Source organism: Podarcis bocagei, assembly GCF_964188305.1.
Source record: "Podarcis bocagei genome assembly, chromosome: 14".
Taxonomy (NCBI): Eukaryota; Metazoa; Chordata; class Lepidosauria; order Squamata; family Lacertidae; genus Podarcis; species Podarcis bocagei.
The window spans coordinates 6,690,134-6,710,419 of NC_138139.1; the positions used below are offsets into that span (position 1 = coordinate 6,690,134).

Here is a 20,286-nt window from a genome sequence, read left to right on the forward strand (position 1 = left end):
CAGCAGCACACAGACGACAAGTTGCACTGCGTTGAGTTCTCCTCAGATACGAAACATGAATTTCAAAGCTTCTTTGCTGTTAACTGTCTCCAAAAGCAGCTCACATCAGTCAATAGCACACTCAAAGGAAGAAGGGGTGAAAGGAAGAAGTGAGCCCTGTCTTCCAGCTTACAGACCAAAAAAAAGAATAGCATCAACAGCAAAAAGAGACAGAAGAAAAGGGGAGGGAAGAAGCAGAGGAGAGAGGAGCTTGAAAGTGCAAGCCAGGTCAAAGTGGAGAGAAGAAAACAGGCTTAGCTGTCTGCTGCATTTAGAGTCATTGTTTTATCTGCTTGAGAATTTTATGCTGCTTTTCAAAACAAAAGAGGTTTTCCCAAGTGAGTTACAACCTGTGCCATAAAACATTTAAAAATAAAAACCAGTTTCTAAAAATGTTTAAACACGGCAGCATAAAACAACAGTATTAAACACTTTGTAGCTAGACCTTACCAAGATTCCACATACTGTAAAACCATTAAACAATATCACAATTTTCAACAGAGGGCAGTGACAATTCAAAAACCAACCCCTTTGTTTTAATCAAAGGGAGAAGAAGAAAAAAGGTCTAGCTTGCTTAAAGTAGACTGGGAAGAGTTTAGCCATAGTCCCCAGCGAGCCTTTTGGCCTTTCTCATGTGCCAAAGGAACAAGTGCCCTGGTTTCTGTAGTCCTGGGGCAACAAAACTTTCTGTCTGGAAGCTACACTGTGATGCATCCATTATTAACAGAGACAACAGTCTTCACTTTAATATTGCAACCAGTAGATAGACCTGTAGCTACCTGGAAACACAACTAAATCTTGGTCCTGATGTGGGTGTCAACATTCTCACACGAAGAGTCACATAGCTGCCTTACACTGAGACTATTGGTCCTGTTCCATCTCAGTTTTGCTTAAGTGGCTCTTCAGAATGTCAGGTAGGGGTCCTTCCCCAGCCCTGCCTGGATGTGTCAGGCCAGGGATTGAACATGGGGCCATCTGCACGCAAAGCAGCTGCTCTGCCACTGAGCTATGCCTCTTCTCCTTTGTGACCACTTGTGGCAAGAGGTCAGAGTGGAACCTCTTGCAGTCTCCTCTTCTGAGCAGGAGGAAGAAAGAGAAAGGGCTGCTGTGATGGACATAAACTGGTTTCTGGGTCTAAAATATGGCAACTCGAGCACATACTGTGTGACATTGGTGTGGCTGGAGAGGCTTTGTCAGAGATAGGCAGGCAGGTGTCTGGATAACCATATGGATGCATAATAAAATCCCCCAGCAGCCCAGCCCTAGGAATATGTTAACTGTTTTGAAGCATATTTCCAGGCAAGTGTGCTCAGGATACATAAATATAATAAACATGATTAGGATTGATGCGTAAGCTATACAGCGTCACAAAGAATATAGTGCTGAATCCTTTGTATGGCACTTTCAATATCAGCCGATGTGTGTACACATGCAGTTAGGAAGCCCAGCCAAGCAGAGTTCCCTCTCTGGTCCGCACACCAGAAGAATAAATAGTTTCTATGTGGTTTTAATGGCTGCCTTTGCAGCAGTCCTTTCTGTGACATCCTGACATCCTGTGACTTCGTTTTCCTTTGTTTTGATTTTTTGCTTAAGGAGTTACACTGGCATCACCATTTCCACCCTAATCCGAACAATGCCCTTGGCTCTGCTGTTTAGCCATACAGAATCCTCTGCCAGAGAGGTTTTCCCTGGTAATATTCTCCGATTACAACAGCTTTGTGTCTAGCAGGGGGGAGAGAAGGACCTTAAATGTTATTAAACCTCATCAGCACTATGAAAAAAAGGTAAGTGGTTCACTAGCAGCCTGCATTTCCTTGACAATGCCACAAGTCTTCCACAGGGCATAATCCTTTAAGCTCAGGAGTTTGGTCACTTTTGTTCTGATTATTACAGCTCAAAAGATTTGACACTGACACACATCCTCCAAACCACTTTCCAGTCTTTTGTTATGCCAACATGTTCTTGTGGAAACAGAATAATTGATTCTTATTGTGGCCTGTGTTTAGAGTTCTTAAAAACTCACAGTGTACCCAATCCATTGTGACTTGATGAAGTCATCCTTTTGCAGAGTTAGTGTCCCATTAATCTATCAGTCATCCCCCCCCCCCCCCGGACCCAACAACCAAAACAAAATAATCTTTCCATCTGGAGCACAAGGCAGATCTGCTAATTTACAGAAGATGGAATTTATGGGAGATGGATCTGTTAGTGTTAATGGCTTCGGATTGCTGGATGCCAAGGGCAAACCAAATGGCCTGACTGCTACATCATCACGACCTGCCTGTGGGCTTCTTTCCCATGATGTGTGGATGGCAACTGATAGAGACTGAATGCTGAATTCTATGGACCTTTGATACAACCTTGCAAAGCAGGTCTTTGTGACACAGTCCAGCCATTGCATTTTCTTGCATGCTTATGAGAAGCATCCATGTACAGATGTACTGTGTGGATAATGTGCATGCTGCCGACGGGTGCTAGGAGGGTCCATGATCTGCAGGATCCTGGAAGCAACTCCTGTGATTCAAACAACCCAGGAGAGAAAAATTGTTCCATAGCCACAATAGCCATTTTTTCAAAGTGAGATTTCCCATCTTCATATACCATGACAGACCATGGTTCAGTGGTAGAGCATCTGTTTTGTATGCAGAACCTACCAGGTTTGAACCTTGTCAGCACATCCAGGTAGGGCTGTGATAGATCCCTGCCTGAAACCATCCTGGAGAGACATTGCTGGTCAGTGTGGGCAATACTGAACTAGATGGAGCAATGGTCAGAGTCCGCATAAAACAATTATTATTATTTAGATTTTTTAAAGTCACTTGTTACCAAAGGCTCCAAGTGACTTACATTTAAGTCTATAAACAAAAATATGTTATACCATTAAAAATTCAAACAAAACATTAACGTTCTCAAGCAAAACATCTACAGTAATAGTCACAGGACGCTTTGGCAGCATACTTAACAGCTGAACAAAATCAGCTCAGTCCATCAAAAGCCTGAGTGGAAAGGTAAGGCTTTTCCTTCTGCTAAAAAGATGTCAGCAAAGGTGCCAGGCAGACTTCGACAGGTGGAGAGAGCGCCACAACTGAATAGGCCCTGAATAGACTTCCTGTGTTCCTGTAAACAATCAGTGCTTTCAAAATAGCTAGAGCAGCTTGTTTTGCCTTTGGGAAAGGCTTGAGAGTGCTTTTTTGCCAGGTTACTTCATGTTCACTCTCTGGCTGTCCTCAGAAGGCCAGGAACAATTAGCATGTGAAGAAAGGGATATGGTGGTTTTACGTGATGGCTTTTGTATAATTGGAGCAATTGTATAATTTGTTCTTCAGCCAATGAGCAAAAATATACATCTGAAGGATAAGTAAAATAAAGCAGCTGGCAAACTGAATAGAAAATGATGCACGTGAATTACAGCATGACCCTCAGACAAAGCCCTCTCTGCTTTCTAGGACTCCAGTTAAACCCAGATTCCTCAACAGTGCACCGTCAAAACAAACAGCAGCATTAAACCAGGCCACAGCATTTGATAAATTGAGAGGGATTTCCTCCCCAGCCCCTCTACCCTAAGTACAGAAAGCTCTCTGCAGCCGGTTTTCCTGTGTTCTGCATAGTCATCCATCTTCTCAGACGATGTTTGTTTTGTGTTTGCCAGCAAAACATATACAGTAATTTAGCTTTCCCATAATCTCCCAGCTATAATCCAGACAGATTTCTCCTGGATTTCTATTATCTAGATTTAGCAATATGTTGTTCACTGGGCAACTTAAATTGCTGCAAAGCCTTTAGTCCTCACAATAAACATATTCTGATGCCCCTGATAATGGAGACAGCGGATTGTTCTGGACATTAAGCGCATGTAAACTTGTATATTTGGAGGGGGCACAGGTTGAACAGCTGGGGCAAAGCCTGAATGGGGTCCACTAATTTCACTGCACAACAAAAGCACCATCTGATGTTTACATGAACCCATCATAATAATGAGGGGAATGAGATATAGAGGATCGCCAGCAACAACTATGACATTTATTTGCAATGAGCTTTGGAGGACAACAAATATTTTCCTTATTTCAAAAAGATGGAATGGGAGATGTGTTGGGTGATTGCAGGATTACAACCAAGGCTACAGTCTAAACAATAGGAGTAACTCTTGTGGAACAAAGTGAGTCTTACATCCGAGTAAACCTGCATAGGATTGCACTGTAAAGCAGCTCTCTTCTGAGGCCCATTCCTTATTTTGCTTTTGCCAAGTCTGCCACTGGGAATTTGATACGCTAAAGCAGGCAGAGAAGGGAGAAGCTGCTTCCAGGTGAACACAATTCTGAATTGTCTTCAGAGTAAAAGTCTGGGTCACTGCGTAAAAAACCATTTGCTTACCTTGTTGATTTTCATGCACAATGTGTCCTTCTGTGGCATAGTTTATTATTTTCCCCATTTTATGGAGACAGAACTGAGGTTGAGCTTGGGATAGCTCAGTCAGTAGAGTACGAGAGTCGTGGGTTCGAGCTCCACTGTTGTCAAAAGATTGCTGCATTGCAAGGTGTTGGACTAGATGACCCTTAGATGTCCCTTCCAATCCTACTATTCTATAAAATAATTACTTGTCAAAGACTATGCAGTAAGGAACCCTTATCCTGAGCTTTGCCTACTAAACTGACTGGCAGTGGCTTTCCAGGGTTTCAGGCAGGCATCTTTTCCCAGCCCCATCTGGAGAGCCCGGGGATTGAACCTGGGGCATTCTGTGTGGAAAAGAGATGCTCTGCCACTTAGCTACAGTCTTTCCTCACTTCCGTAGTGAGACAACAGGTGAGCTGGGATAAGAATCTCTGTTTTCTGTTACCATGTTAACAACAGGCACATTAGGAAGCTGCCACAACCCACACCAGAGTAGTGTACAGTGGTGCCTTGGGTTAGAACTTACCGTATTATTCGCTCTATAAGGCGCACCTGACCATAAGGCGCACCTACTTTCTTTTTTTTGGGGGGGAATTAAAGAAAAAAAAATGCGGCTCTTGGGGGCTTTTGCGGGAGGTGGGGGAAGTGAGAGAGCCTCGCTCTGTCCCTTCTCCCATCTCCCGCAAAAGCCAGGGACAGCTGCACGAAGCCTCCCCAGGGTAGCGGGATGAAGGTAATTCATTCTGGAGGTTTGTTCTTAACCTGAAACACAACTTTAGCTAATGGGGCCTCCTGCTGCTGCCGCACTGCCGGAGCACGATTTCTGCTCTCATCCTGAAGCAAAGTTCTTAACCCAAGGTACAATTGCTGGGTTAGCGGAGTCTGTAACCTGAAGCGTCTGTAACCTAAGGTACCACTGTACTAGTAAAGTTTGACATGCAGGAGCTATGGTAATCATGACAGCTCCCATAGTTAGGCCTCCCAAAGGGAACCAAAACCAGCAGGAAGTTTGCTGCTCATCTAGAACCGCCAAAGAGCAGCAGTTTATTAGGGCCAGCTGCAAATACCGGTAACATGACCTGGCAGAAGGCGCAGTAGTGGTGAGCCTGCTGAACTTGGCTGGGGAAACCTGGGCTCACTTGACGGAGTGATGTTGGGCCAGTCATTGCCTGAGCCTAGTCTTCTCCAGGGGGGAGAATAACGAGGATAAAGTGAGATAGCCTACTCTAACTCTTAGGTCAAGGGAGGAAGGGTAGGAAACAAATGTAAACAGCATTAAAGCACCATGTGGTTCACAGATTGCCATTTCACATGCTAATGAGACAAATTTTAAACTATTTCACAACGTTTTGGTTAGTCCTAATAAAGGCATTGCTCAGCTATAGATTTTGGACCAACACAGCTTTGTTCTTACGGACCAGCATGTCTGCTGTGGTTTTCAGAAAAAAACATTTTGAATGTTAATGATGACATTTATATGACACTTTTCCTGTGCTCAAAATAATGTTATGTTGGTACCTAACACCTGGGAAAAGTGATGGCTGTGTTTGGCAATATAAAGTCCTGGAAGATATCCGTGTGGCAGGTCCTGGTGACCTAAAGGCAAACAGAAGGTTCTGCAAGGAATCAAGAGAGTCACTCTATACTGTGAGCAGCTAGATCTATAGTTGAGCTAGAAAGTGTTCTGATTGCAGAGGCAGCAGAGCCACACCAAAGTCAGTAGCTTTATATATATATTATTTATTTGACACTGTTGTCATACGAGGAAGGAAACAATATGGAAAATAGTACAGTCAACAAGTGGACAACATCAGCAATACTTCTGCCAAATATAATCTGGTTAAATTATATTTATTATTTGGATTAATAGCCTGCCCATCAGTTCAAGCTCTCAAAGCAGGTTCAACAAAACCATTTAAATAACAATTAAGGTTAAACCCCTAATTCAAGATTTCAGCAACACTACTTACTGCTACCATTACACTTATATGCCACCTTTTCTCCAAGGAGCGCAGGGTGGTGTCGATGGTTCTCCCCCTCTGCATTTTACATGACAACCCAGTGAGTAGCTGAGAGACGGGTTACACCCAAGGCTAACCAGTGAGCTTCATGGCTGAGAAGGTGCCTGAAACAAAAATAAACCAAATAGAATCAAATAAACTAAACTATGTCAAAATAGACTTCCCGCCATTTCCCGATGTACTTTACATTTACAATATTGAATATACTTATACTTATTACCTTACTCTTAATATATTTTCTAATACTTTTACATAATGTATCATACCATTTTTCCTTATTTATTAATGTTTCATTTACACACGGGTCATTCAAACGCTGCCAGAGATGTTATGTCATTATTGTATTTTTGTAGGTATTTCTTAAACATATCCCATTTTTGAGTGAATGGTTGTTTTGTATTTCCCCTTAATCCATTTGTTAGTTGAGTCATTTCTGCATAGTCTAGTGACTTATTCTGCCATTCCCTTACTGTTGGTACTTTCCCCCCTTTCCAATTTGATGCAATTAGTATCTGGGCAGCGGCTGTCGCATATAAAAAGATTTCTCTTATATTTTTCGGGATATCACTGCCTAGAATTCCAAGCAGAAATGGTTTATTTTTGTTAGAAAGTACAAGAAAAGAGTACGTACAAGCACAAGTTTAAATAAATATTTAATGGTCTAATTATTTAAGGTTATCATCATCATCACCTTTTCTTTGTATGTGTATTTAAGATTGTGTATGATATCCACGGATTCCAATTAATAATAATAATAAAGGGGGGGGGGAGAGAAGGGGCTTGAAACACTGGTCTCCAAGGTCCTCACCCAACATCCTAAATATTACACCACACAGGTTTGACACTGCAAAGGGAGAAGGCAGCAAGCTTTTACGTCACATCCACCCCAAAGGCATAGGCAGAGAGGTGCCTTTTGACCTGGCAATGGAAAACACAAAAGGATGCATCTGAAAGGGGAAGAAGTTCCATAACCTGGGGGCCACCACAGAGAAGGCCCTCTCATAATAAAGGATGGGGAGTGGGAAAGTTTATGGAAGAAGAAGCTACAGTGCCCAGCATGGCCAACAGTCATGGGATGTCGGGAGTTGTAACCCAACAATATTTGGAGAGCACTTGGCTCCCACCCCTGCTGTACTGGCTAAACTGATATTGAAATAATATATGTTGGTAATGGAGATAAAAGCGGCAAAATTAACTCATTCAGAGATACACCACCCCCTTTTGGAATTGCATTGCTTTGCCCCAGGCAGACTGCTAAACTACCGGTGCAGTTCATGCTCATATATTCCTAGGGCTGCTTCTGAAGTTATGCCTTCTGATCACAGAGGGCAGGGGTGAGGGCTGTGCCAAAGGGAAATGGGTTGTAGCCAGCCTTGCAGGACTAAAGAGTGAGACAAAGTTGGTGATTGTTCAGTATATTTTACTAACTCAACCAAATTGGTTTCATAGATTGTGCAGCTGTCAGTATGGAGTTGCTTCCTTGCGCAGGCATAAAAACAATACTAGGCTGGGTTTCTCTCCTTGTCTGAGAGTGTGCACTTATCAAATGCACTTTTTAGTTCTCCTGGCTTGAGTTCAGAGCAGCTCTCTTCTCTGGTTGCCAAAGACAGAGGGAGGGGAACCCAAATTTAGCTTGGCCCTCATTATCGGTGGGGTGGCTAAATTTATCCTTAGACTGGCTGCTCTGCCGAGCCAATTTCTCCTTGTCTAACCTGCTCTAAACTGTAGTGTGAGAAACTATACGCACACTAATCCTCCCCCCCCCCCAAAAAAAATTCTTACTCGAGCAATGCAATACAAAATTGTTTGGGCTGAATAAGTTTTCAGTTCATAGGTCTGATGTTGTTAGAGGCTTCAGTGCTTAGTATATATTTTAACGTGACTCCCTTCCGCTTCGTAATTGTGCTTTCCAGTGCAAATTAAAAGGTATGTAAAGGAATTTATTTGTATTTATTTATTTAAATAATTACTACCTGCTCTTCATTGTTCACACAAGACCAGAGCAAGGGAAAACACTGAAATACAATAAAGCGATTATTTCATTTAAATGCAATTTTGTATAAAATCAAGCAGCATAACAACGGCATAACTACATCAGTCAACTGAGGGGCACTACTTTAACCAAATGTTTGGGTGAATAGCCATGTATTTACCTCCATTAGCATTGGTACTGCTTGCATCTGAGAGGAGAGGGGGGCACTGTAGAATCAGGGTGCTGCCCCTGCTGAGAGAGCCATTGCATTATATCTCAGAGACCTGTGGCACCATGAGGACACCCCCCCATGACCTCAAAGTCAGGGCAGGTATATAAGGGAGCAGGTGGTCTTTCAGGTATCTAGGTTCCAAGCCATGTAGGGCTTCTGCTGTCAAAGCTAGCACTTTAAATCTGGCTCGATAATGTATTGGCAGCCAGTACTGAGCTGTCAACACATGTGTTATATATTAAAGGTGAGCTGTCCCTACAGGCAGCGTCTGAATCTAAGGCAACTCCACACAGAGTGAATTGCAATAATCCAGCAATGAACTTACCAATGCATGAACTAGAGAAGCCAGACCCCCCCCCACGGCCCTTGGCCTGTTTGTGTGTCTGGTTCATCCTTCAAGGACTCAGGGTCTGGCAGCAGGTCAGGGCTAGGCATGGCAGAAGCCATCTGAGGAAGGTGCAGAGGGTGGCAACACAAGAATGGGCCTTTTCAGGGGTGGCTTCCCAGTTATGGAATGTTTCTTAGTGAGAGCTGCCAGGCACCATTATTAATAAATGTGACCATTATGTACAACATTATTAACAACTTTAATTGTTGTAACCTGCCCTGGGGCCTTAGGGTAGAGGGGCGAGTAAATAGCTGTAGTAACAGCAACAACAGCTTTTAGACACCAAAGACATTCCTGTTCTTTACTTTGTTTACTCCTGTTCTTTCTTTCTTTCTTTCTTTCTTTCTTTCTTTCTTTCTTTCTTTCTTTGAGGGATCCTCAAATCTGAATTTTAGTAGGGTGGGAAAGGATTTGCACTTTTTTTGTTATTGCCCAATGAACACCTTTAGTCAATTGATGTTCTGTTACTTTTTTGGTATATTTTAAAATGTACATCATACCTGCTTTTATAACTGTATGTCATTTTAAGACACTATTGTAGTAAGTAATGAATAAATGCAATTAATAATAATACTGTTTCCCAGAACTGAGCTCTGCTTTGACCTTGAATAAGTGTCAACTGAGGAATTGGCTCTTCTGGATAGAAGGGACCTGCAAATAACTAGAAACACCAATTCTGCCACCCCACCCCAGTATCCAGAGCATTTTAGAGCTAGTTTTCAGACCAAACTCTCACCAGCTTCCTTAAGAAATGCCTTTATTGAACTGCGTTTCCAAGTGATGCCCACTGCAGTCTTGGATGGCCGCTACAACAACATCCCATACCAAAATAGACTTTGAATTTGTGGTCAGCCTCAGGTGGAAGACATCACTCATTATCTGTTAGCCTGCCCCTTATATAAAGGCCTGATTGCTTTCTGAAACCTTTGCTCATACAAGCAAGCAGATACACCCTGGTAGAAATGATCGCTTCATAACACAGAGTGGCTCTGTATGCACTGGCTGCAAGGAAAAAAATCACTATAAATTATTGTGGTGATTTGGAGGTTTAATTTGAAATCAAGAAGGATTTGAGTTTGTTGGTGTCTCTGATAACCCCTCTCTTACAGCATGGATGTTGACTCATATTATGGATCTGTATTGTTTTATTGGTACTGTTTGTCATGGTCTTTGGCTAGAACAATAAACTTATATGGAATTGAAAATCAATAATAATAGAGCCAGGGCAAAATAAAAAAGTTAAAAGACAATTTAAAAATAGCATCAAATACATTAAAAAGTTTCATACAGTGGTACCTCTGGTTATGAACTTAATTCGTTCTGGAGGTCCTTTCTTAACCTGAAACTGTTCTTAACCTGAGGTACCACTTTAGCTAATGGGGCCTCCCTCTGCCGCCGGCATGCGATTTCTGTTCTCATCCTGAGGTAAATTTCTTAACTTCCGGGTTAACGGAGTCTGTAACCCGAAGTGTTTGTAACCCAAGGTGTTTGTAACCCGAGGTACCACTGTATTTTGGTAAGGTAAATCCCCCACCCCTCTCTACATTTCACTGTCACCAGCAGTTAATGGGAAGCTGCCAACTGAGTAATGCCTAGCAATCTGTAGTGTAGCACACAGGACACAAGGGACCCAAGCCCTGGGACTTCCCCTGCAAAAGAAGGAGCAATGACATCACCTGCCAGAGTCGTGCCAGGCCAACTGGCACATTTTCCTTGCTCTGGCAAGTGACTGAGGTGGTAATAAGGATTTCAAGTTTGCTTCTGAGTCCCAGCAGCTGATTTTCAAGCCTTATCCTTGGAGGCTGAAGGTTGCAATGATGAACTCCTGTACTTCAACACTCACCATAACACTATTGCTGAAGGCTAACTGGAGTCTGCATTGGCAATTATAATAGATATTAATAGGATTTTGCATTATATAGTGATAATATAATAATAATAATAATAATAATAATAATAATAATAATAATAATAATAATAATTTATTTGTACCCCGCCCATCTGGCTGGGTTTCCCCAGCCACTCGGGGCGGCTTCCAACAGAACACTAAAATACAATAACCGATTAAACATTAAAAGCTTCCCTAAACATGGCTGCCTTCAGACGTCTTCTAAAAGTTTGGTACAGTGGTACCTCAGGTTACATACACTTCAGGTTACATACACTTCAAGTTACACACTCCGCTAACCCAGAAATAGTGCTTCAGGTTAAGAACTTTGCTTCAGGATAAGAACAGAAATCGGGCTTTGGTGGTGTGGCGGCAGCAGGAGGCCCCATTAGCTAAAGTGGTGCTTCAGGTTAAGAACAGTTTCAGGTTAAGAACGGACCTCCGGAACGAATTAAGTACTTAACCCGAGGTACCACTGTAGTTGTTTTTCTCTTTGACATCTGGTGGGAGGGCGTTCCACAAGCCGGGTGCCACTACCGAGAAGGCCCTCTGCCTGGTTCCCTGTAACTTGGCTTCTCGCAGCGAGGGAACCGCCAGAAAGCCCTCGGTGCTGGACCTCAGTGTCAGGCAGAACGATGGAGGTGGAGACGCTCCTTCAGGTATACTGGACCGAGGCCGTTTAGGGCTTTAAAGGTCAGCACCAACACTTTGAATTGTGCTCAGAAACGTACTGGGAGCCAGTGTAGGTCTTTCAAGACCGGTGTTATATAGTGATGTTTCCTCTTTGGCTTGCTGAATCCGTGCCATGGTGGGGAGCTCCCGTTGCTCTGTCCCAGCTTCTGCCAACCTCACAGTTCGAAAGCACACCAGCACAAGTAGATAAATAGGTACCGCTGCGACAGCAAGGTAAACGCCATTTCCGTGCGCTCTGATTTCTTTCACGGTGTTCTGTTGCGCCAGAAGCAGTTTAGTCAAGCTGGCCACATGTCCCGGAAAGCTGTCTGTGGACAAAAGTGTAGACACACACACACACACACACACACACACACACACACAGGTCACAGGGTAGTTTACGATACAAAAATACAGAAATACATAACATAGTAACAAACCAAAACAACCCCCCTAGTTTAAAAGGCCATAATTTGCTTAATTAGCCAAAGGCCTGGGAGAAGAGGAATGTTTTTGCCCGGCGCCTAAATATATGTAGTGAAGGCACCAGGCAAGCCTTCCTGGGGAGAGCATTTCACAAGTGGGAAGCCACTGCAGAAAAGGCCTGTTCTCATGTTGCCAGCCTCTGGACTTCTCATAGAGGCGGCACACAAACAAGAGCCTCAGATGATGATTGCAGGGTCTGGTCAGTTCATATGGGGAGAGATGCTGTTTTTGGAAAAATAATTAAAATTGGAGAAGGAAAGAGAATGGTGATGACTTTTGCAAATATGTATTGTGTAAAATGATTGAATTATTTAAAAAAATGTTATTATTTGGCATATATTGGTGCATAACATCATTGAATTATTTTTTAATATCTTTATTTGGGGGCATTTATAGCCTTCCTAATAACTGAAGTTTGCGAGGTGGCTTAGAATACATTTTAAAATGCAATAAAGTAGATGGGATTTTATTACGCAAGGGGCAAAGTTGTATACATCACTCCCCACAGTCTCCTGGAGGGTGTTGAGAGCAAGGAGTGCCTGAACTGTAGCTGGCAGTATTCAGCTGACCAAGGTAGGGCAGAAGACAGGGCTGCTAGTATTTATTCAAGGTATGACCAGCCCAGGGGCTTTGGCCTGCCAGTCATCACAAGGCCCAATGTGGTACACGCCCTTCTTCCAAGGTGCCAAGGGGAGGCAGTGGTCATAGGTGGGACAACACAACCACACGGCTACAGGAGATGTCAAGTGGCAAGGATGCTTCCAAGGGGAGGGGCTATGCCCTGCCTGGGTATAAATGGTGTTAAGTGGGAGCCACCCCAGCACCCTTCAAAAGCTGCTGGACTCATCAGCCCCAGCAGATGTGGCCATTATTTTGAGAGGATGGGAGTTCTGGTCCAGCAACATCTGGAGAGTACCATATCGGCTACCCCTTATGGTCATGAAAGAGAAAAGGCTTTTCAGAATGTCAGTGCTCTTTCCCCAAGTCCCAAAGGAGCTGAGGAAGAACCATTCACCACAAGAAAGAGAAGCCAAATGTCCTGCATGACACCTGTGCTCTTCTCCTCCAACTTTGTGGCTGGGAAAGGTGTGTTCCTGAGACAGAAACCCAGTGCTAAGATGGCTTCTACCTCTCCCCCATTAAAAGAAGGAAGCCAGCCACCATTTATGTTCTCCTAAACTCATTTGGCTCCTGCCAACCTAGAAGTTCAAAAGCACGTCAAAGTGCAAGTAGATAAATAGGTACCACTCCGGCGGGAAGGTAAACGGCGTTTCCGTGCTCTGCTCTGGTTCGCCAGAAGCAGCTTAGTCATGCTGGCCACATGACCCGGAAGCTGTACGCCGGCTCCCTCGGCCAGTAAAGCGAGATGAGCACTGCAACCCCAGAGTTGGCCATGACTGGACCTAATAGTCAGGGGTCCCTTTACCTTCAAACTCATTTGGAAGTGGGGAAAGGCATGTGCCTCAGGCAGAAGCCAAGGGTCAAGATGGCTTTGTCTTCTCCACTCACGACTGAAGAACAAGCCAGTTTCAGTTCAAAGTGGCAGTCAGGTTCCTTTTCCCTTCCCCTGAGGAGAAGGCAGTTGGCTGTCCCGATTCCCCCCGCCTCACTTCAGAAGGGGTTCATGAGGTGTCTTCTGTTTCCCGTCTTTTTACTCAGAACTAGCCCCAGCACTGTGGTTCTTCCTGTCTTCTTTTCCCCTTCAGCATCTCACAGAGTAGTGATTTGAAGAAAGATGACCACTCTGCCTCCCCTCTCCTCTTCATGAGACCCAGGGTCAGAGGGTGGCAGGAGCCAAACAGGGGGCCTGAGGCCTGGCTTTGGGCAGAGGGCTACTCCTCAGTAGCCTTTAGCCTGCCACCTTCTCCCTTCCCCATCTGAGGCACAAGCAGGAGTGGAGCTGCCCAGGCACTGAAGCAAATGCCAGACACTCACAGTGTTAGGGTCGTAACTTCCAGAGGACTGATGTGCTGACTTCTTCGCCTCCTTGAATTGGCTCTTTATTGGAGCTTTAGCCTTCAAACAGCTTCCCAGAAAGCATTGCTCTTCCTGAAAACTGGCCTTTCTCTCTGGAATCTGTTGGGGAGCAGGATGGAAATGGGGATCCCAGAATTTTAGACCAACTACAGGCCAGACACGGGGCAAATATTGCCCAGTGCAAGAGAAGCTTTTCTGTACACTTCTCTCCTCCAGCCCGCTGTTATAGGAGAGCCCGCCAAGAGCAGGCCCAGAAGAAGCTGTCTTATCCCAAGTCACACCTTGGTTCATCCACCTGTGTTTCGCTACCAGTGGCGTAGCGTGGGGGGTGCAGGGGGGGCCAGCCGCACCGGGCGCAACATCTGGGGGGGGGGCGCGCTCGCACTCGCAGCTCTCTGCCCCTACCTGGCTCACTCACTCTCTCTCACTGCAGTGCTGGCTGTGCGAATCCGATCCAAGCCGCTGGGTCGCCGCCCACTGTGGAGGGGGTGGGTGCCAGGCGTGCAGTGCGGAGAGAGAGCAAGGGACTAACTGGGGGAGGGACAGTGCAGCGGCCGCCCAGCGCAGCGCTGAGCGCGGGAGAGAACCACACCAGACCAGACCAGGCAGCAGCAAGAAGAAGCTGGCAGCGGCGGCAGGTTAGGGGTTAGGGGGCGCAAATTACTTGCCTTGCCCCGGGTGCTGACAACCCACGCTACGCCGCTGTTCGCTACTATGCTGATTTACAGCTCTCCATGGTTTTAGTGAGCTGAGCGGAGATTTTAATCTTGCCCCCCTTCCATCCCAGTCAGACATTTTCATCACCAAGCTAGCTCTCCAAAAAGAGCCAGTTAAATGCTAATGGTACTATTAGAACTCACGAGCTTCCCAAACTTGAACTTGGCTTCCAGCCTTTAGAAGGTGTTCCTTCTTCACATAAGGCACAATCAACCATTGGGACTTGCTGCCACAAGTGAGTTGGTGATGGCTGTGGGCTAGATCAGTGCTACTCAAAGTGCTGGTCCACAGACCAGTGCCAGTCCGTGAGCCATAGGCTGCTGGTTCACAGTGACTCCTCTGCAGGCCACGCTTGGGTGGGATGCTTTAGGGGCCAAATATGGTACCGGTTCCTCGCACAATGGATTTTTTTTTTGCCAGTCCACATCAGATAGTTTGACATGGCTTCAAAAGGGCCTTTGACACATTCATGGAAGCGAAACTTCACTTACAATTTGCTCTCAGCCATGGTCTCTAACTGCAACCTCCATGCTCAGAGACAGTATACCACAAATGGTATACCAGAAAGGCAAATCCTCAGGTGCCCAATGGCTCTCCTGTGCCATGATTCATGTGATCTCAGGTGGCGCGATCCACTGCAGTCTACTCAGAAGCAGCGTGGAACCCGAGGCTGCAATTCCCGACCCACATTCTCGCATATGCTGAACGCCACCGGGCACGTGCAGGAGCGCGACGCTGCTTCCAAGCCGCGTTCCCTCGCGCTCTGGAGTTCTGCAGGCAGAAGACGACGAGTAGAAGTCGAGGCACCTTACCTTGGCATCAAGTCCCGCTGCGTTCCGCTGGCCGGCTGCTCCTTGCCAAGAAGCGAGCCCTCAATGCGCGGGATTGAAGCCGCCTCCCTCGTGCCTTCCTCTTCGCCGGGGGCGGTTCCTCCGAAGCATGCCTAGGGATGCCAGCAGTGGGTCTCTCCTTCCGGGCAACAGAGCAGGAGCAGCGACAGTGGCACCGGACCCTGGGAGGCAGCGAACACCTCCGACGGCCGGGGCGCTTGGGGGGCGCCCATCTCTCCGGGCCCAGCACCAGAGGAGGCGGGCAGGCGGCTGCGCCTTTTCTCCTCCTCCTGGGCCGAGCGCGCGCCCTACTTCGCTCGCTCCCTGCCTCTCCCGCGACAACAGGAGGGCGGTCGCGCCAACTGAGGCTGCGCGCACGGCAGGCTGTCCGGCCGGCCGACCGACCGACCAAGTCGGCAGCGGCGGCAGCCACAGGAGGTTGCAAGGCGGAGAAGCCAAGCGCAGCGGAGGCGAGGTGCTGCTGCTCGCGCTGCGCGGCCGCGGGCTCCCTTTGGCCGGCCTTCCTTGTGCGCGCCTGGCCGCGATGCGCCTCCCTCCTCCTCCTCCTCCGGCGTAGCAACGGCAGCGGGAGGCTCCTCCTCCTTCGGCGGCGGCGGCGGCGGCTCCTGCTCGGGTATGCGCCCCTCCAGCCAGCAGCCGGGCCAGGCGGCTCCCGCGAGGGCTGCAGCGGTGGCTGCTGGTGGTGGTGCGGCGGCGGCGGCGGGGAAGGCCTAGCCAAGCGAGCCAGCCGCGCGCCCTCTCCGCCCGCCTCCCTTTTTCCGCCTCCGCCTCCTTCTCCGCCAGCCAGCCAGCCCCGACCCGGCAGTGATGGCAGACGAGCCGCAGCAGCACCAGCCACCTCCGACTCAGCAGCAGCAGCAGCCGCCCCCCGAAGCCCCCGGCGGGGTCGTCCCGGTGGCCACGGCGGCCCCTTCTCTGCCGGCGCTGGTGCCCGGGCTGCAGGGGACCGAAGCCAGCGCGCTGCAGCACAAGATCAAGAACTCCATCTGGTGAGCAGCCCGGGGAAGGCTCCGGGCCCGGGGGTGGCTGGCTGGGTGCTCGGGAGGGAGCCGGCCGGGGGTTTACTCATGCATGCGCTGCATGTGCCCAGCCGCCCTGCCTGCTGCATATTGATAGGGCGCTCTGAGCCGCGACGGTGCCGGGTCGGGGTGCCTGGACGGGCCCCTCGCCTTCCAGATCGGGGTTTTGTTTTTGCAAGGGTTGCAGAGCCCCCGGTGCGCCGCCTCCCCTCCCATGCTGTCTTCTGGCTCCGATCCCGCAAGGTTCTTTCTGCGGCGGCAGGAGGAAGAAGGCGGCGGCGGCGGCGGCGGCGGGGCGTGTGTGTGTGCCTGTGTGTCTGCAGGGTGGGGGAGGGGAAATGGAAAATGTGTTTACTCGGCTCTGCGGAGGGAGAGCGAGACAGACCCGGGCAGACAGAGCCAGACACGCTCGCATGGAGAAGGGGTCGGGCTGGGCGCGCAAGGCAGGGTGCACGTCTGCCTGCATGCTTCCTAGCTAGCTTGCTGGCGACCCAACACAAAGCTCGCCAGGCGCTGCTTTGCACGGGGCTGCTTCCCGATCCACGGTCGCGTCCAGTGCAGCCCGGGGCAGGAGGCGAGAGACATGCCTCCCCCCCCCCCACGCCTCGCCCCGTCGTGTGCAAAGCAGCAGGTCGTTCCGTGAAGGGGCATCGCCTCGCCTGGCGGCTGGCTGGGCTCGCCCTCTCCTCCTCCGCCCAGCGCCCCCCCACCCCAAGGCGCGTTTGTCAGAGGAGGCGGGGGCGCCTCTGCCGCATGTTGACATGCATCTCTTTCTCCCTCCCCTCCTTGCTGCAAACACCAGAATGGGGTGACTTGCCTCTTGCTGAGCAGCAATAGCAGCAACAGCAGCCCCTCGCTTGTTTACAGCTGCCGCCGCCGCCGCAGCCCCCCTTTTTTGCAGCGTAGGGCGCCGTTTCCTCGGCACTGCTCCGGGTTTTCCGCCAGAATCAGACCTCCCCTATGAGCAAGAGAGCTGAAGAAGATGTTCATTCAAAAAAGACTGCAATACGTTGTTCCTTGGGTACACTCCTAAAGCCAGGGACTGACTCGCTGTCTGCCATTGAGGATTTAGCCACTACACTGGCTTGCGAAGTGGGAGGCACCAGAGCTTTGCCTTCCATTTGAAGCCTTTTTCAGCTGAACCGACTTCTGTGCAAAAATAAAATTCCTGAAAATGAAGTGTCTTTCAGTGCTTGAAAAACACAGTATAAAGGCCTTTCACTTTCCCTGTGTGCACGAAGTCCTTTGAAACCTTTAATGCATTTGCTCTTGTGGTTTAAAAATGACATTTTGGGTATGTGTAGTGCTGATCTGAAATTGAGATCTACATGGTGTAAAATATATGGGGCAGATTGAATTGTCAGTGGAAGCAATACAGGTTGTGTGAAGGGATAGCTTTTGAGATGGTGAATTGCACACAGGCTTTGGGGACCAGACTAATAGTAGCCTTTAAAAATCTAGGCAAAGGAGGCGTCTGCTGACTCCAGTCTGCTCGCTGCCATTGTTTTGTTTACAGAATGCCATGAGTTAGAAGTTCTCTCCATCAGCATCCTGACTGTGTCTTAAATTGCTGCTGCTACTGAAGTGTTTGATTTACAGTATTATTATTTTTTTAGACACCCACTTAAAATATTTTCCCATTCTCCTAGTGTTCAGAAATCAGCCTCTTGAATAGGGTGTTTACATCAGTGGTTTCAGGGGAGGTGTAACATCCAAGTTGGAAGACAAAATGGCTACTAAGTAAAACCTCTTCCCTTTTATATGAACTTGGGTGTATAGGCTTAGTTCAAGCACAACACCATAGCATTGTTTGTTTTAATTCCCAATAAAATTGGGGCTTCTAGGACATCCTTTTTTAAAAAGACACATATACAACCTGCCAAATGTTTTTGCATAGCCTTGGCTGCTTTAACTAGGGATTGGCTTGTCAGCCTGATGGGAGTGAATGGAGGATGCCCAGTGGCAGTGCCTGCTGGAATGGTGCTGTTACTGGGAGTGTGACCAGCCAGCGCAGCTTTTTTGCTTACCCTAAAGGTGATCCTGAATGCCGTGTCTGGGAAGGAAGCCCCACCAGTTTCAATGAGCTTGTGTCTCAAGTGTTCAGGATTCTAGCTCTGGGCGCATGCTGCAGATAATAGGGATTAGTTTCCTTTTAACCCCATCTCCCCATTGGCTGCTCTTGGCCCCAGAGTCTGTGATCCTGTGCGTGCTTAGCAACAAGTGTGTCCCCATGAACTCAGCCGTTCAGGCTGCAAAAAAACATGTCTCGAAGCTGGGATTTATTTGTGTTTCACCTTTCCTCCACACATCTTGGCGCCACACCTGCGAGGGCCCTGCCCTCTTATTTCTGCAACAACAGCCCTTTGGGGTGGGTTAGTAAGCTGAGAGAGAGGGGGCCAAGGTCACTCAGGGGACCACAAGTGAGCAGGAGGAACATGTGAGCCCTCATTGAAGCTCCGTAGCCGCTGGGCAAGTCTTTCACCATTTTCTCAATCGTGTGGCTACAGGTGGGATGGGGATTCAAATTCATGCACATGATTTTGGGAACAGAACTGGGAATTGGAATTGTGATTGTACAGATAGAGTAGCGTCTTGTTGCATGTATCCTTGTGTCTGTGAAACAACAGCTCAGAAGCATCTTGTGCAGTGCTCTCAGAAGATTGTGCCCTGGTGTGTACTCTGGGCTGGTTTTCATTGCTGTTGCTTTGTAGTGGACTGCTAGTAAACAGTCTTCAGCTTGAATGGCTTCTCTCACTCTTTGCCGGAGTCCATGTGCTCAGCCGGGGATTTTGTAGAGCATAGCTCAGACTTGCTGGAATACTGCACCGATCTAATGCCCTGAGGTTTGGGGTAGGGTGGGCAAAAAAATCCCATAAATAAATAAGAAAAATTGCTGTGTATGGAAGGTGGCAAATGGTCTGTGTTGTCCATTAACCAATAAAGCTTAAAATGAAACCTTGTCTTTCTGGCTGGGATTACTGAAAAGAGCATCTGAAAATCTGTATGCTAACTCCTGAAACGTAAGTCGGATTTAATGTGACTGACTTCGACTGCAGTCCAAAACACACTTACTAGGAAGTAAGCCTCATTGAATTTAGTGGGACTTAATTCTAAATAAATTATATTATTATTATTATTATTGCTACTTATTTAATTCATAAATCACTTCTATGAGGCATCCTGGAGCAATTTATAACACAGTATTTTGTGTGTATGTATGCATGATATCTGCTATATATATTAAAACTTAAAATAATTGCAGTTTAAAAATTTATATTAAAATAGTTTTAAAGAACCACATATACATAAAATCAATTAAAATCCAGTACAGGTACCAATTGAGATTAAGACCTTCATTTGAAAGGCTTGTTGAAATTCTAAATAAACATACATAGGATTTCACTGTTGGTGGGTCCAACGGTCAAGAAGGCGGTTTCTGCACAAGTTGTAGAGGGGGCAGATGGGGCTTGTCAACGTGGGCAGATAGCCCATCTAGGAGAAGGAAAACTTTGATCTTAAACCTCCATGACCTGAGGGGTACCTTTGCGTGAAGAAAAGGCTAAGGAGTAAACCCTACACAAAACGAGTGGGGTCCCTAAGATGATTGGATGGTGCCTTGTACGCCTCCTTCGGGC

At 47.2% G+C, this 20,286-nt stretch overlaps 1 protein-coding gene and 1 long non-coding RNA gene across 2 annotated transcripts in view; one reads left to right on the forward strand and one right to left on the reverse strand.

Annotated features, from left to right (window-relative positions):
- Positions 1–6,149: 6,149 nt before the first annotated feature.
- LOC308573597 lies at positions 6,150–15,905 on the reverse strand. Its single transcript, XR_014002122.1, has 3 exons — positions 15,594–15,905; positions 8,423–11,930; positions 6,150–6,553 (listed from the first exon to the last, which is right to left on the reverse strand). It is a non-coding gene; the product is annotated as an uncharacterized lncRNA (long non-coding RNA).
- Positions 15,906–16,319: 414 nt separating this feature from the next.
- The window catches only part of RFX7 (regulatory factor X7), a 53,864-nt gene continuing 49,897 nt past the window's right edge, over positions 16,320–20,286 (forward strand). Inside the window, exon 1 of the mRNA XM_081170506.1 lies at positions 16,320–16,621. Within this exon, the coding sequence (XP_081026632.1) occupies positions 16,440–16,621 (182 nt within the window). The 5' untranslated portion in view covers positions 16,320–16,439. The remainder of the gene's footprint in view (positions 16,622–20,286) is intronic.